At 39.5% G+C, this 17,185-nt stretch overlaps 2 protein-coding genes across 5 annotated transcripts in view; both read right to left on the bottom strand.

Annotated features, from left to right (window-relative positions):
* Positions 1 to 804: 804 nt before the first annotated feature.
* Positions 805 to 13,572, bottom strand: LOC145478291 (uncharacterized). 4 transcript variants are annotated; one of them, XM_081456254.1, is made up of 12 exons: positions 13,078 to 13,572; positions 10,752 to 10,856; positions 7,523 to 8,010; positions 6,233 to 6,389; positions 5,344 to 5,547; positions 4,475 to 4,531; positions 4,043 to 4,348; positions 3,061 to 3,189; positions 2,407 to 2,631; positions 1,816 to 1,979; positions 1,167 to 1,254; positions 805 to 1,050 (listed from the first exon to the last, which is right to left on the bottom strand). In XM_081456254.1, exons 2-12 carry the CDS (start codon positions 10,843 to 10,845, stop codon positions 815 to 817), a joined length of 2,148 nt encoding a protein of 715 aa, XP_081312380.1. In that variant the 5' UTR covers positions 10,846 to 10,856; positions 13,078 to 13,572; the 3' UTR covers positions 805 to 814. The 4 variants fall into 4 exon arrangements, with proteins under 4 accessions (XP_081312380.1, XP_081312378.1, XP_081312382.1 ...); XM_081456252.1 differs by lacking the exon at positions 13,078 to 13,572 and adding an exon at positions 11,927 to 13,060; XM_081456256.1 differs by lacking the exons at positions 10,752 to 10,856; positions 13,078 to 13,572 and adding an exon at positions 8,538 to 10,741.
* Positions 13,573 to 14,417: 845 nt separating this feature from the next.
* LOC145478295 (protein PBDC1-like) overlaps positions 14,418 to 17,185 on the bottom strand; it is a 19,947-nt gene continuing 17,179 nt past the window's right edge. The window contains exons 5-9 of the mRNA XM_081456263.1: positions 16,771 to 16,822; positions 16,324 to 16,371; positions 15,957 to 16,024; positions 15,375 to 15,418; positions 14,418 to 14,798 (exon numbers count right to left, since the gene is read on the bottom strand). Coding sequence (XP_081312389.1) covers positions 14,692 to 14,798; positions 15,375 to 15,418; positions 15,957 to 16,024; positions 16,324 to 16,371; positions 16,771 to 16,822 — 319 coding nt within the window. The 3' untranslated portion in view covers positions 14,418 to 14,691. The remainder of the gene's footprint in view (positions 14,799 to 15,374; positions 15,419 to 15,956; positions 16,025 to 16,323; positions 16,372 to 16,770; positions 16,823 to 17,185) is intronic.

Raw genomic sequence — 17,185 nt, 5'->3', positions numbered from 1 at the left:
AAATGTGGGAGTGCCATTAAAAATGTTTCTGAGAAAGAAATCATTAAAATGCTTTTTTTAAGTAGCTTCGTTAAAGAATAAAAATGGATTTTAACAATCACATTCTACGAGAATAACCCACTCTTAATGAGGAATTTCATCATCCTTTTATTAAAAGAATAGACGAGGTGACCAGCATTTAAACATTATAATTATCTGTAACGGTTTTTTTTTTTAAATTACGGTGCTTTTCATCAAAGCCATCACTCCTACTGTATACTGCCATATTTCTTTACGAGATGTGTAATCACGTCTCAATTTTGCCATAAGAAAAATGTTTTTCCGTACGTGCGTAGAATCAGGCGTTTGAGTGCGCAGGGCGTGGAGTTCGTTTTCCTCTGGCGCAGCCATTTATCCAAAGATAATAACGGCAGGTTTTCCCTGATCAAATCTTTACCAGGACTCTGCAAAGACTAACTGCATCACATTTTCTTGTAGTCCTCATAAAGGCTCCATTTTTCTGGTATATTTACGGTGAACGTTTGTAATGATAACTCACTTTATTCATGGTTAGCCCCGTCGTTCGCTCACACAGCCGTTTTAAAGTGCATTCGAGAAATTTTCCCAGACCTTTAATAGGTTTGGAAACATAAAGAAGCCGGACATTCTGTCGCGAGCACCCTTGATGATGCAACGACAAGTGAGATCTACTACCAGAAGTAAAGTAAATATTGTTTTGCGCAGGCGCTGTTGCCTACTTTAACTAACTCGAAACATCCCCTAACGATAACAATTAACACCAGCAAAATTGATGTGCAACCATAATCCTTAGCTTTCACCGTTTTCCTCGGTCACCCTTCACCGCAGTGCATGTAATGTCATCTACTCGTCCATTCTTATACTCGAACCATTCCCCCACCTTCCGGCTGTGGTAGTAAACCTTCGTGCAGATGGAGTTCACCGCCAGCACGTTTACCTTGGGTTCTGTTGGTGCCGGGTCCAGCCAAGAGGCGACGGAACGTATTCCACCAGTTTCACAACGCTCCTTGTTCAAAAAGTATCGGTAGTTATCTGCAAAAAGGAAACAGAAGCTAGATTACTCGAGCAAAAACCACATAGAATAGGTATGTAATAAAAAGAAACAAGGACAACACACACGAAGGAAAAGTTTATGTTAAGACAAATACCTGTTCCATTCATTCTGCCAAATTTCAGGCTTAACTTCTTTTTCAGCTTTTTCCAAGTGAATTCCAAGCCCGTCACTTTTATTTCGTCCTTAAAAACATAACCAGAAAAATGAAACAAATGAGATTTTCTTGTCTGAAACGACACTTGTTAGCTGTGTTAGATAGCTAGCATAGTTTTAGGAACCTACAAATGAAGAGCAGAATACCCAGTAGTTACAAAAACGTAAGCTGGCTTTGTACTGTCTAAGTTCAGTCAGATGCAAAAAAGAAATACCACTTGAGTTCTGCTTTACGCCACTTTCCCACCACTGACACCAATTGGGCCCGTTTCTCGAAAGCCAATGAAACGTTTCGGGCCCGCAAAACCATTTTAGTTAATCTGTATCTAAAAACAGAGTGGTCTATACATTTGAAGCTTCTTGTATGAAGGGAACCTCTGTACATATTAAGAAAATGTGATTAAAACAGCTCTGTAATAATAAGGCTTCAGATTTTGCTACGCTTTTCCGGATGCGAAAACTTTTCGGGCCGTTGGAGAGACGGGCCCTTAGCGCGAATTCTGCTTTGTATAAATCCAGTGATAACTTTGCTCCCTTCAACAGCGTTTATTTGAAAACCGTACAAGGTTAGATAAACAAACAAGTCTTACGTCTGATTGTGGAGGATAGAACTTGAAGGACAGATAATGGCCTTTTATACTGTTCGCCCTGCACTTTTGTTTGACGTATGGAGAATTTGGAGCTAACATCAGTCCACATACGACGCCCACTACTGCAAGGAAAATAGTTACAGCCAGTAACTTCTTCCACATTCCTAAAAATATGAAGAAAAACTTCAGTTAAATGCACCGTGTAATAAGAGTTGCAAATGGTTTAAAACTGGTTACTTTCTTAAAAGTGATCTTAACTCCGTTTAAATTCTGGATTTGTCAAAAAATGTTTGCCTTTGCTTAACTGACACCTGTGCCCCGTTTTTTTTTTTCTAGTACACAACAAAAAAATGTGTCGACTTCTCCTGCAGAGATTATATTGCCAGAATGCCAGCGCCTTTGCAGTAACCAAGCATGATCATCTGAAAGTCAGAACCAGTCAAGTGTGTGCTGACTAACCTTATAAGAGTCTAGTAAAAAATTATTCATGTCTATCGCATGAATAATTGTAGAAAATATTTCTTAAACGCCAGTCTCTTCTAGCGCATCTTGCAAAACTGAATCGTCGTGGAAATTTCACACTTTACAAACCTCTCCAGCCTCTCTGCATCCTGGTGATCCTAATACCAACCGTATCGATGCTGGACGTGAGATCGTCCTTCATTTCTTCAAGGCTGTGCCTAAGCTGTTCTAAAGCTCTCAGCTGCTCCTTAGCACCGATGCTCAGAATTAGAGACACGAGGCAGTCAACCTTGGACACACCAGGACCAGACGATTCGCCCATTGCGTAACCAATCAAGGTCTGTCTACGATTTCCTATATAACCAGTAAATAAAATGTAATTGCTAGGTTCTTAACTTAATCTGTATCGCGTGCTATTTTTCTGCAGATGAGGAGCGTTGGTTGCACCACTAACATCACTGAGCAAACTCTCAAACACGATCCTTTGGAAAGAAGGAAAGGGGGATGCCAATGCGAGATACTAACGTCTAACGAAGGAGCAAAAAGGTGAAGGCAAATTTAGTAATAGACTCATTTTAAATCATCTATTATATAAACTCAGAAATTCGCAGAATAAAAAGGAAGTAAGCTCTATTTTCAGCTAAGAGAACAGCCACACCACAAATACAGCCCTGGCACCATGTAGCATACTCAGAGAAGTCGATGGTTTATCCAGATAAAACAAATGTTATACTTTAACAGTGAATCACTGGCAGACCTCTCTGTCTTGTGTAGCATAGTTACCTAGTTCGTGACTGGCTGTAGCCGTGCCGGGAAACTTATCACTGGGACAGGTGTAGATGAGCTCTCCAGTTCTCACTTTACCAATGACTTTAACCTGAATCTCTCCGATAATACACACAAGATCGGCGTCTAAACGACGAAAAGATGGACATAACCATGAGACAGTCTGGTCGCTTAAGAAAATACCAGCCACATCAAGCCAGGTAAATAAGGCTGATGTCAACCTTGCAACCCCTTCACTCTATAGCGACTACAATCACAATGAAGTTTATGGGCTGTCTAACTGAATTTCGTTTCAGCAAATTGCTCTATCTGCAACATACCAGGAACACACGAGTGACAATTTCTCCTCTTTAAGTTTAGGCAATAAATCATGAAAAAATGTTAAAATACAATTCAGAGTTCCTAAAGTTTAAGAAGTCACTTGCTCACTCACTAGACTGTCAATGTAAAAGTTCGTCTCTCAGGCTAACAAGTGCTCACTTGCAGGTTCCCATAGAATAATGTCAGTGAAACTGATTCCAGACATAAAAGAGATCCAACTGTTGCGCCAAGCTAAGCTAAGGTATTTTTCTGTGACGGAGCAAATACACGCACTGAAGTTACGAAAGTCTGTAGCTCCAGTCGCAAAATTTTTCACACTTCTAAAGATCGTCTTGTGGAAAATGATAACCTGGACGCCGCTAGTTCTTAATTTTTGTGCGGTTTCGTCGTTACTACTTTATCTAAATTAGTTATCTGGTGTTTGTTGAGAGGGAACCTAAGCTTACAAGCCCCGTGGTTTTTATTAGTTTCCCTAACCATTTTTTTTTTCTATCCTTTAATATATAAATTGTAGTTTTGTATCTTCATTGTTATCTTGTATATTAATTTTTGTAATTTATTGTAATTGAATTCTGATTTTGTTCGTGTGGCAAATCAAGAAAATAAATTAAATAAACAAATAAACTACATGCAGTACAGGCCTTTGCCTTTCACGTACCATCATTTTCTCTGTCGGACCGTCCAGCCTTCCCCTTCAAGTATGCTGATCGACTTATCACTCCAGCTAGCCTAGCTTCGTGTGCATTGTCGCTCGTCAATAAATCGATCACAGTTTCTCCTGTTGGACTCTCAAAGAAGCCCACTACATCTCCCTCCTCGAATAGACTTTCATTACCTGGGTACTTCCGTTTGATGTAGTAAGCGATGTCGTGATTCGTGGTCTTTATCTGCTCCACTTCCAGTGTTTTAATTCTGGCAAACTCCGCTTCGAGATGTTGGCAGATAAATCTTGAATACCGAGCATCTAAGAGGATGAAAAAATGCCTCTACAATCAGTTTTGTTTTGTTTCCCGCCCGAAAAAACATTCTAAGTGTAGATGTCACATTGAGCTTCTGCTTCTCTGAAAAATCAAATTTGGACGCGTCTTACCGGAGGTTGAGGGGGCTTGTGGTGGTGGAGACACGACAGGCATCGAGTTGGTAGCTACTGAAATATGAAAGGGAGGTAAAAGACAACATTTCAATATAAAAAAAAAAACTTAACTAGGAGGCAATCGTTTAAAACCAGCATGGTATAAGCGTTCTCTACAGGTATGTCAGCAATAAAACACCCAGAGAGCGACATGCAAGTTTGTCAGCCATTTAACTGGAAAGTTAGCGCTTCGCGCTCGCGTAAATTGGCAAAAAGAATAAAAAACTATTGCTCTCTGCTAAGAGAGTATTACGTAATCACAGGGCTCTTGACGTCAAAATCAAAATGATCGACGTAAGGCAACCTTATTTCCAGTGTACGTCTAACCTTCTCAGATTTTCTCGTAGCCACCTATATAGACGTTCTTTAGGGCTCGTCACGCAATCTCATAGGAGGAGTGCGTGACGAGCCGTAAGAACGTCTCGGTAGTAGGCTCTTTTTCCCGAAGATTGTAGAAGACGCGAGGAAAACAAAAACCGCCGGAAATCAAACGAGCACGAACGCAAGGATATCTGGCTTTATCTTGCATTTTGATCCTTTTTAAAACATGTTTGATTTAGTTTTACGCAGTGAGGGCGGCGGTGGCAAGGGGAGGGGACTAAAAAGTGATCTTTTTTTGTCTAAAGAACTACCACTTTCAAATCAGGCATTTTCTCGCCCGCTCCGCGGTTTCTCTTGCGCTCCACGTTTCGCCCGCTAGTTGACAACCAAGAGAAATAAAACGACTATGGGCAGACTATTGGGTAACCTGATGGAGAAAATCAAGCATACTCCATTGTAGAAACTCAATTACAACGACTATCAAGGTGTTCTCATCGTCTACCTACGTTTTACAGTCTTGGCGCTCTTGAGGACAAACTCATATGGATAAAGAACCGCAGTAGTTCCATCGATAAACTGAAGACAAACTTTGAGCTGGAATCGGTTATACTCCAAGCCTTTTGTCTTCTCTAGTTTGTAAACCTCCTTACTATCCGATGTCTTGTAGACAGAATCGAGGTCAAATTTGCAAATATACGTTGGAATGGTGCCTAAAAGAGCAAGTTGTATTAAGTGTAAAAATCATTTTATTTAAGTTTCAAAGTACCAAGCACTGCTGGGATGATTGAGGTCACTAGAAATAAACGAAGTTATATTTCAGAAGAGTAAAAACTTGTTACCAATCTCAACTGGTGCCGGGGAGGCTGTCCTGTTCTGTTGGGGAGTGCGGGGGGAGGGGGGGGGGGAAGTCTCCTATAAAAATGACGGGAGCGTTCGTCGTATCTTTTTGTCTAATTTGTCAATTGGCACCTCTTAGAGGGCTTAAATATAAAATGACGACCGTTAAAGTTATTTCGGGTTCCTTTTAGGTACCAAACAACATTCTGGGAGCTTGAAGGGGGTGGTTTCAAAATTGCCAACGAGCCCCACCGTCAGCTATGTAGGGGAGTTCCATCCCTCGCCTGGGGGGGTTGAGTAGTTGAACTTGCAAACCACGAGATCAAATCCAGCTAGTGAATAACCCCGTTCCCAGATCTCTGGTAAGCTTTGCCTACGAGAGATCTAGGGACGAGTTTCGCCTGTGTTTGAACCAGGGACCTCCACATTCCAATCTAGCCTCCCGAAATACTCGGCCATGCTGTCTCCACAAAAAATAAAACACAAACACCATGCTAGGCTCTTAGCCCGGCTACATGTGGCGTAAAACATCACAACCAAACGGTTAAGTGCACGCACCAGCTAATTGAGTGATGTCCAGCTTAGTAATTCTCGTTGGTCCCACTCCGTATGAATTTGGATCTTTCGCCATAAGCTTCTTCTCCGCCTCGAATTCACGCATGACGTACACATGCAGTTCTTGTAATGCAAGCTTAGTCTCTATTTGCATGTCAACCTAAACAGAAACAAACAACAACTGAGATCGACGATCGCGACCGAGTGGAAGTTTGGGAGAAGGAAAAATGCTGTGGGAACACCAACTGAGGGCGAGTTTATTTTTATTGTTACCCCAAGACTTTTGCAATCGTTACTAAACTCGATAGAAAGACGGATAAAATGTTATCGTTTTCTTTTAGAAAATACTGCGAGAAAAGAAAGGAAAACCACTTGCTATGTCAACAGCTCGTGTTAGCTTTGTGTTTTTCTCGCGTTATAAAAGTACGGCTTTTAGCGCGCGGTTTCTTACAGCGTGTTTTCTAAAAGGCATTTTTGTATGTGAGACTAGTGTTCGTCCATTGAATTAAAAACTATTATTATAGCCAAGAATTTTATGTAGTATTAGTTATCACTAGTTCAAAACTTCTATCAAAAGTTAAATTTGGTAGTTTTTTAAAGGAACTTTAGTCTGTCGTTCATTCTGTTTGTTGGATTGCTTCAGGTTGTGAATGGGTCGCGATCGATTGTAAAGTACACGTAGCTGTGGAAATTTATCGGAGTACAAAACACAAATAGCGGTGATAAACATATTAAACTTACGCATTTTAATAATTTGACGTTTCGTATGCTACGCAACATACATTTTCAAAAGTGGAATAAAGACCGTTACAATTTTTGAAAACTATATATGAAATGTAAATAAGGGGTCTGGAAACGAGATTAAGAGACATCTGTTTCTTAACAGTAAAACAATAAAAGCCTAAGCTTATTAATAAAGTATCAGCTTCTCACTGCTGACTTTATTCCTCGTTAAACTACGATGGCCCAAGAACAAAAGCCTTTATCGGAGTACAATTTGATGTTTTAGTTCTGAGTAGGTGAACATGTGAAAAACTGCAGTTTTATCTCAGAATGTTCTAACTTTTGACTGAATTCAAAGCAATTGAGGTTCTCGTTAGATATTGCTACGAAGTAACATGCCGAAGTTGCAACCTCGTTCCCAGGGTCTCTCATCTTCGCGCGCCCTGGAGCGAGAGAGGAGGACGGGAGATGAGAGAACCTGGGAACGAGGTTGCCGAAATTGTTAGGTTCATACGATAATATAACGAAAACGGGATTGATTTTTCCGACTCTCGCGCACTTAACGCATACCTGTCCGTTTTGAATTCTTTGTTCTGAATATTTCCCTCTGGGTCCGTGCTTTTTTTGTATCTTGTCATACTCTAATCTCGGATTAAGGATCATGATGCTCGCTTCACGGCGATGAGCAGAGGTCAACTGAGGCCTTCTGGTTGGGCGTCTCGTATGTTCAGCTCCACCAACAGGTAAACTGGCGCTCAACGAGTAATTTCCATTAGGTGTATCAGATGGTTGATATCGACAAGGCACGAGCATGGCTGCACTCGAGGCCTGCCCTGGACTTGAAACGTTCATCGGCGCATAGTTGGGGATACCCTCTAGGAGCACGCCAGAAGTTGTAACATTTTGGACAGTACAAGGAGACGGCGTGTTCACGCTACTGACGCTCTCAGGAGGGGTGGGGCAAACGAAGAGAGGGTTGTAGCCCGGTGGAATCTCAGACTCCTCGAATGTAATGTTTTCAAGAAAGTTGGGCGAAAAATTTGAATTCATGGTCTGATCTGAAATCGAAACAAACACAAAAAAATAATGGTAAATAGTTAGTACAGAATTGTTTCATCGATCTTACAAGCTTTTCCAAGACAACAACCTCCCTGTATTACTCTATCAATCAAACATTTGTTTTTGCTATTCTAAAGGAGGAATAGGTCAGGGTACTATTTTTGGCGATTTTTGCCGTGTTTCTTTCATCAAGACTTCAATTAACTAGTTTGAAATTGCAGCTTCGATCAGCGCTGGACAGTTATTCACTTATTTCCGGTTATTCGCATTCCAGCTTGACTTCCCTAGCTTGGTTTCATTTTTTTCCTCTGGTGTTCAAAACTACTTAAACATTTCATAAGGCAAGTTAATAGCATGACCAAGATGAATCCCCTTTCAAAGCTCGCTATCTGTTTAAGCCACTGCAACACATTCCCGAGACAAGCCTTCTTTTCTATACCTGTATTGATGAAAAGTGAAGGTAATAACATAGCCGTCTCTGTCAAAACAGTGATTATGTAACTAGTGCCGAATAGCACGTACTTACGTAATCATATGGCTATCTTATCAAAGGCGGAACTCGTGCACTAGTGCGGAACTTTAGAGCGGTGTTCACTTGAGCATCGTAAAACCAAACCCAATGTTATCCCTGGCCAATCACAAAGGCACAGACAATTCATTGAACCAATCAAAGCATGAGCGTGCGGCTCACGACTGATTTTCGTTTTTACTTGTGATTGGCTGAGAAAGTAGCGGCAGATCTTTAAACTAATCACTTTATGTAGTAAATCAAAACCAAAGAAAACTTGAATTACTTTCGATACTCAAGTGAGAACAGCTGTAACGCAAGCCTTAAGACTCTTTCGAGCTGTTTGACGTTGACTCTCGAAACTACCTGTTTATGTTTCCTTTGCGATGTGTTTCACTGTATCAGTCAAGTTCATAAACGGAGCTAAAGCTTCAAGTCCCTCAAGGATACTTCGCAGTTCATTCTCGAACTCACCCAAGCCATTTGAAACAAATTCAATCAAATTACATCGCGCCACTTGTTTACGCTTCGAATAAACCCAATTTCCGGCTGACACTGAATTGGCTTTTGTAACTAATGAAAATGCTCGGTTCTAGGTAAAGAGCTTTTTCTCATGAGTGTCAACGATCAAGATTAAATCATAACTGACCAACTGCAACAAACTCAGTTGACGTGATGCACCAATCAGAACACCGGCCGAGAAAATGTAACTGGCACCAAGGGCGGGAAAACGCGTGAAAGCTGCGTCATGACTGGTTTTGGTTTGATTCCTGATTGGTTTAGAAGCTAGTGGTTAATTGTCATTTAGTTTTCTGGTTTGATAAGAACATGTGACCAGGATGTTCTTCCTAACCAATCAGTGATCTCGTTAAAAGAAGAAACGAAAACAATCTCAAATGACATTCCGTAGGCAACTGAAAATGGGTTGCCTTAATCAAAGCGCGCGCACAGTGAGGACAAACGAAACGAAAAAAGAAGCTCACTGTTTTTTATAAGTCTTAAATCATGGCTAACAACTTCTTGCTGTTCCTTACTCAATATTTCAATACGTTACTAATCAAACGAGTGTTTAATAATTGGTCCGACCACAGGCGTTTTCCCGCCCTTGATGCACTCGTCAACTAGACGGGATACTGCCGTAATGTGCCAGAATTAACATTCAACGAAATAACGTAAAATTTCAAAACACAAACCCTGGGCTACTTTTTGCTTAAAGGTATTTCTTAGCGGGGATGGATGATAGCCTGGCAGACGAGAGGGAGGGGGCGAGGCTCCTCACCCAGGGTGGCCATAGCGATCAACCAAATGAATATCAAATATATCAAAACATCCTGCAGTGATGTCGAATGCAAAAAAGCTGTAAAGCAGGGGCCCATAATTAGAGAAAAACTGTCAAGAGCTAACTCCAAATGTATATGACCATGGGCTCTTTATTGGGGGAGGATGGCTTATTATCGGGGGCTTTGCGCTAGAAATTTTGGAGGGGGCTTATTTCTAGGGACAGGGTTTGATTTCAGAAGTTTACATCGATTTACAGAGAGGATTCTTGGTTATGACTGAACCACTGAATGAACCACAGAAAGCATTCGTATTGATAAAGTCTCCGTGGTTTAAGCCCGGGGGGGGGGGTTACTCCTAAAAAAGTTGGGTAGGGGTGTGCGGCCCACTTCCCAAAACCCTTACCCAATTTATGACCAAAATCTGCGAGTTTTGCTACCCTAATCATGGCCTGGCCAAAAATTCGATAATCTATTTATGACCTTTGTAGCTGGCACAGTTGCCCTAAACATAAGTTATGAAGGGCTTTTGTCGACGGTCTTATCGATAATGATGAAAAAGTAGCTTCTTCTAAGAAACATACCCAATTCAAGACTAGAGTGCTAAAGCCATACCCTGTTTAAGACCAAAATGGCCAAAATCGATACCCTATTTATGACCGAAACGGCTGAAAAACCCTACCCTTTGGGGCCGCACATACCTATATAGCCCATATAAGGGAGTACCCTCCTCCCCCTCCGCGAGTTTAAGTTGGTTGATTGAAAAAAGAAGATCAAGGAACATGGAGCCACAATCCTTGTTCGGTGTTTCCGTAAAAAATTACGGCTACTAAAAATTGGCTACCGTGTTGTGGCCACAGCCGGAAAGCAGGATTCGAGCACGTTCCTCCGGAACCTGCGATAAAGGAAACTCAATATCATGGTTAAATGAGCTTCGGAAGATTGTGGCACGTACCTGCCGCAACACTCTCCATCAGTTCTTTGACTATGCATTCTGCGTCCGGCGAAGACGGCAAGGGACTATAGGCTCGGCTGCGTGGGTTAGCCATGCTGCCTTACACTGTTAGTAAAATGATGAAGGAAAAAAAGTAGCGGAAATAAAGACCCATGTGAATAAATTGCTGGTAATAATTTTGGATAAATAAAAAAAAATCAATGCAGCTTCCTGCAGATGCTTTTACAGGAAAAACTTTCAAAAGCAGAGGGTCTTCAGAAAAGGAAGCACTGATCACCGACAAGTAATGAATATTTATGGTGTTTACTGCTCGCCAGGGGTTAAAAATTTAGTTTTAAGTTCAGCTGCAGCTTGCTTATTGCTCTTTTCAAGGCATGGACCATTAGATTTTTGATGGAGGAGGGAAGTTGGCGTGAATTTTAGCTGCTTGACGCTTTTTCCTCTTTCCAGCCCCACAAAAAAAATTTTCTTGCCAGATCAATACTACTTTTATTTTATAATCTGAAGTCCTTACTCGGCGATATTTTATTCGTTTTATATAGTCTTTTCTTTTTTATTTCAAGAGCGTTCTAGATCGATCATCAACTGAGCGTACAAACTAATTTCATAGTTATCAAAACCATTTTCTCTCGCTTAAGCCCGCAAGCAAGCTCTCATGGGCTGCGACACGAGGCTAGTTTTGGATTGACGAATCTCACTATGTCGTAACCCAGGGCTAGCAAAGGACCCTCGACCCAGCAAAAACAGCTGGAATGACACTAAACTTAAGCTGGAATAACACTAAACTTAAGTTAAAGGAAGAAATTTAATTTCTGAGAGTCGGACCACGCAGTAAAACCTTTAAGTGGGCATAAAGATTATTTCACTTCCGGTCTTCCGCTGGCATTCACTTCAATTTAAATACTTTACTGTGTTTAAAACTTATGATAATAATAGCTCAAGATTCTACGTAATTGGCACACTAGCAACTCGTTATTCCAGGGTTTTCTCTCTCCAATGTTTCAGTTTAGTTGCAGATATTGTCTCAGAATCATTCAGCATCATTCAGAAACGCTCACAACCTCTTTGTAGAAATCGAAACTTCAAAAGGAAGTACAGGTAGTGAAATTGCACGCGAATCGTATCTGTTACAACTGCACGAACGCAAACTTAACTCAGTATTCGACTTAACTTACCTTCTTGAGGTATTTTCCCTCGTTCTTTCCAAGCCCAAGTTTAGTCTGTCTTCCTTAGCACGAATGACTACCGAAACCTGGCATTTTCTTTCCTTTGTGGGAACTTAACCAAGTATGACGTGATTAAAATCCCCAATACTGTCAAACAATAATTTTCGGTTTCGAACCATTCATGTATTTATTCTGGACGAGCGACAAACTACTCTTACACAGTTTTACTCAGCATTTTCCTTTGTTGAAATAAATTTTGGAAAAATAAAGCATATTTGTGTTTCTGAGATTGAAAATAGACAAAGGCAATGCAACAAGTGAGACAAACAAAATTTTGGTGCTGGGGATGCAAGTCAAATAGTCGATATCTCGAAAGGTTTTCTCAGCATCCTGAACCAATACTGCTTTTGACGTAAGGTACAATTAACTTCCTGTTCATTAAAAGTCGAAAACTGAAAGGATTCGAAACCGCAGAACTGGAACATAATGAACAAACTGGCCTAATATGGAAATAGGGTTAAACAGTACAACCATTCATGACTACTGAAGATTTTAACCAATCGACCAACAAACATTTGGCAGTTTAATCCGAGTACAAGCCTGACATGAACTCGTGCTGCATTTAAATTTGCAAACTTTACTAATTACATAATTTTGCACGAGAGTTAAGAAGCGGAAACGCGTCCAGTATCGTCTACAAATCAACAGAAAAATAAATTGACAAAAAACAATTAAAACTGAAGGTTGATTAACTGATCACAAAGGATGACAGAACCTAAAACAGTCAAGAAAGTGGAAGGCGAGAGTCGGGTGTCTCCAAAAGTTTTAAACAGTTCGATATAAGCTCCTGCGAACGTGCACGTTTGTCGTGCTCTTTCGGTTTCTAAGAAGCTTGGCAAAAATTCAAAACATCTCTCACAAGCAATCAGAAGTTCAGTCCACTGATGACAGTCGATAACAGAAACACTACGCCGTTTAGAAACATAACATTCCGACATTTCACTGCTCGTAGAGAAGCCAGATTTCCGCGTTCAGTTTGGGCGATAAATGGTCCTTTATGAGCTATGTTTTCGGAATGCTAGTGGTTACAAAAATCCGCGAGGGACCGGACATTTTCCCGCCTAAATCTAGGATATAAATAATATTATGACAAACTTTACCCTTGACTTAGTCCCTATAGTCTCTTCCGTTCCTGTACTCGTGATACAGAGCCTTGAAGGTGAAACCCATGTAGGCACAAATATGAAGCATCACTAAAAAAATGTCCTTAAAAAAAACAGCTCATTAAATCACTATATTGTCGCCGGATCAACGGTCGACTTTTTGGTCAAAACAGTTCTAAAAAGGGATGACTGGATACCTTCGCTGTACACAGGGGCCACACTGGGTAAAGATTTGCCTTTTTTCACACTGGGAAAATGGGATTTTGGTCTCTGCAACTGAGGATCATAACTAAAATTTGGGACTGGGATTTGGGCAAAATGTGCCGGTTGAAAATGAAATTTACACGAGAAATTTTCAAGATTTTTGAGATGCTTTGTTTACATGGATGAAGGGAAAGATAAGGATGGAAGGCCTTAAAGAAATTATTTTTCATTATTATTATTATTTTTTCGTGTCTGGGTGTGGCTTTGTTTGTCCCCCCTCTTTCCTTTTTTTCCTTTTTCTTCACTCCACTACAAAACCACTCACCGAAAATGCCCCCCTTAAATGTGCCCTGGGTACCACAGGCTTGTAATTAATGCAGTTCAAACATGATTTATTGTCTGCGGGTTAGTTTTGAGATGGTCAGATGTTTATCAGGAAGGAAAAAGACAGAAAGCTGGGCAATAGAGGAGAAAAAAGGTGGCAAATGAAGATTGGGTGAAAATAAAAATTTGCTTTACAAGGGGTATTATTTGCTGTACAGAAACCACTGTTAGATGTTGCGTTTTCGCGTGTGTCTTGGGCAATTTTTTCTTCTTTCATCTATTTTCCCTCCCTTAACTTCCATCCCATTTTATACAAATTAACCAATTATATCCCCTCAAAGCTTTTCATCTACCATTTATATCTCCTTGGCATCATTTGATTTTACAGCTTTTTGTAAGATGAACAGGTTTTTCATAGCACCTGCCTACTTTAGCTTTTTATTAAAGAGCAAGAGGAGCTACGCATATAATCACTGATAAGGTTCAACATGATTCATCTCAACTCAGTCTCCTGGCGACACACAGACAGCAAACAGTGGACATAGTAATACATAGATTCTGCCTGATGACCCATAGTGAAGTTAGCTATGGCAGTCAATAGCAGTTTTGAGCTATCCCAATTTTCCCCAGTTCCACATAACAGGAAAAACAAACTGACACAGTGCAATGAAAAAATATATTGAAATTATGATGCATGCAATGAGGTCAGACATTTACCCAACATCATTGGACACTCACTCATTCCACAATGTAATTTGTTTTGGAACAGAGTGGATGCTTGAAATAGCTGCTGCATAAAAACTACAGTGTTGAGTGATTAATCAGTCTGGATTTATTAAAATTACTTGGATTTGGAAATAATAACTTATTTATTAGAATTAAATTTATATAATGACCATTAAGGAATGTTGATTGGAAATAAAAATGGTATCAAAGAGTTTTATAGTCTCTTATTAAACCCAAGGATGTTTTACATCCATAGGCTTGAATAGGTTAAATGGCTTGCAACTTGAAAATCGCAAGCGAAGTGTATAATACTGTTATTTCATTTTACATTCAAATAGTTAGCTTCAAATGCTCATGCTATCTTTCATGGGAGTCTTCAGTACTAGCAGACTTCTCCAAGAAATGCTTGTTTAGTCCCCGCCGGTTGCGTGCAATCTCGACTGCATAAAATTGGATCCTCGTAACTGTAAACAGACACGCAAGTAAGGTTAAAGGGGTTAGGACAGCGCTCGCATATTGAAATAATGGTTGCAAAAGATAGGCCTTGCACACTTCACCAGAATAGATAGCCAAACAAATATTTTTTTTCCTGTGAAACTACACTTCAATTCTTTTTATGTTGCTAAGGGGAAAGTTGCTAAAATAGTGGGGTTACCTATACATGTGTTAAAATGGGAAGTAATCACAGCTACGGAAAACAGGTCTACAAAGTGTAGAATCAAGACAGAGATGGCATATAAATTTAAAACAATAAAGAAATAAAAATGGTTAAAACAAGTTAGGCTTAGATGTTAAAGCATGAATTTTTCAGGCTTCCTTTGCAGCTGTTTAAGATCTCTTTTAGTTTCATTCCTTGTGTGTATATGCCATCTGATATCACATGACTAATGTCGCTTTGTCATTTAACAACCATGCCTTTCACTAAAATTCAAAATAAATTATACTTTTCTACATAAAGTATACAGGTTTACCAAGCCGTCAAAGCTGCTACTTGTCTGTGATTCCAGGCTAATTAGTTAGCCCCATTTATGTTGTCTTACCTAAGATGGTGTTTTCTGCATCATAACCCTTGCTGCAGTCAATTCTGAAGAGAACAATAACAACATAAAACCAATATTGTGGGCTGTAAGTTGTGAGTAGCTGAAAGTCGTGGAAGGGTGGAGTCAGAGATATGAGTTCCCACTTTACTTGGCCCGAGGCAAGGCTCAGTTTATCACATTTCTTGACTTGTCACAAACTTTGAACAAAAAATGTTTGCTGACTTGTATCCTTCGCTGTTTTAGGAACAATGATTCAACTGAGAGAAAACTTAACCTGAATTTAGGCTGTTTCCTTGAGTTGCACTCTCTCAAGAGAATTTCAGAATTTGAACTTATGCAATAGAACAATTCAGAAAATATCAAATACATATACCACTCTGTGCTGGAATATTTCACTCAAAATTACACATGATTATGCATATGTTTTAGAATTTGACCAATCAAAGTCATTGCCTGGTTTTCGGCCAGTTACATCAACAGAAGGTATACATGTAAGCAGCCCATTGTTTTAAAAATGTCTTTCTTGGGAGCGTGTGACTAGAGAAGATCACTGAAATTCAGGTTAAAAGAATACTAACATACCTCAAAAGAGTTCCAAAATTATAATCTTCTATCTTGCCTTCATACATGTTACAAAATGGTCGCCATTTCTGAATAGATAAGAAAAGCCTTGAAGTTTTCTGATCAGACAACCATAATCAATGATCAAAAAAAAAAAAAAAATCAATGATCATTGTTAACTTGATCATTACATTTTCTAGTTCTAAGCTCTTGGCTGGATGACAGGATTTATGCAAACCTCCCCATTTTGGGGTTGTGACGATCGAGTCAAAATGTAAGTCAGTGTAATAACAAGCTTGAGTGATGTAATCCAATTTTCTAGGGACACATTACCTTACTTCATCAGATCACTTACATTACAACATCATCATGTAGTAAACAGGCTTACCACTTTGGCTTCTTCAGATTTGAAGTCTTCAGGTTTTATCACATCCACCTAGCAAAATTAATGTGGACAATGTGTCACATCACAAAATGACGACCAGCCCTACTCCTAACTACTTGTGATAGATTCTAGATACAGGGAAATAACTTACAAGGGAAATGATATCTCATAGTTAACACCAGACAATCCCACCACAGATGAAGTACATTACACAAACCAGTAAAACACAGTCATCCTTCTGATTGCTTGTATAATCCATATAATGGATGACATTTTCTCCCACTTCTACAATTTACTATAGCAAAGATTTAACCTGCATGACAGCAGGGCATTTTCATCACACAGTTATACAATAATCAAAGGTCACAAAATTATATAATACTGTACTGTTGCTTTATTTTCAACTACCGTTTACAATTACTGTATTTATTGGTACTGAACATGATTTACCTTTAACATTTTGAAATAACGTTTAAACTGTCTGTATATGTCATCATCAAACCTGTAGAAAGAAACTGAATCAAGAAAAATATTCTACATGCATGCACAGTGTAACAAAAACTATTACTCAAGATACACGTATAATAATTTCTTATCAAGGCTTTCTTGAGGTTGCTACAGCACTGGGTACTCTAAACTTTATCTCATATATATAGATTACTTCAGAGAAAGTGCGACGTAGGGATTTTTATTCACGAGTTGCAAAACTTTGGAAAATGAATGAGTGAGCGCAGTGAACAAGTGAGTTTTCCAAAGTTTTTCAACGAGTGAATAAAAATCTGTACAAAGCACTTTCTATGTTGTAATTTGTTTATTGTATATATAATGAGAATTAAACATATCCGTAAAATCAGTTTTAGTTTTT

This window comes from Orbicella franksi, chromosome 2 (assembly GCF_964199315.1).
Source record: "Orbicella franksi chromosome 2, jaOrbFran1.1, whole genome shotgun sequence".
Classification (NCBI taxonomy): Eukaryota; Metazoa; Cnidaria; class Anthozoa; order Scleractinia; family Merulinidae; genus Orbicella; species Orbicella franksi.
This window is presented reverse-complemented; position numbering and strand designations above follow the sequence as displayed.

Bases quoted from the DNA above. Each gene is read 5' to 3' on its own strand.
- LOC145478291 (XM_081456254.1), bottom strand. From the start codon at position 10,845: ATGGCTAACCCACGCAGCCGAGCCTATAGTCCCTTGCCGTCTTCGCCG. The intron at 5,548-6,232 runs GTGCGTGCACTT...TTGCTCTTTTAG, and splicing joins GGACATCACTCAATTAGCTG to GCACCATTCCAACGTATATT. The intron at 4,532-5,343 runs GTAGGTAGACGA...TTCATATTTCAG, and splicing joins GAGCGCCAAGACTGTAAAAC to TAGCTACCAACTCGATGCCT.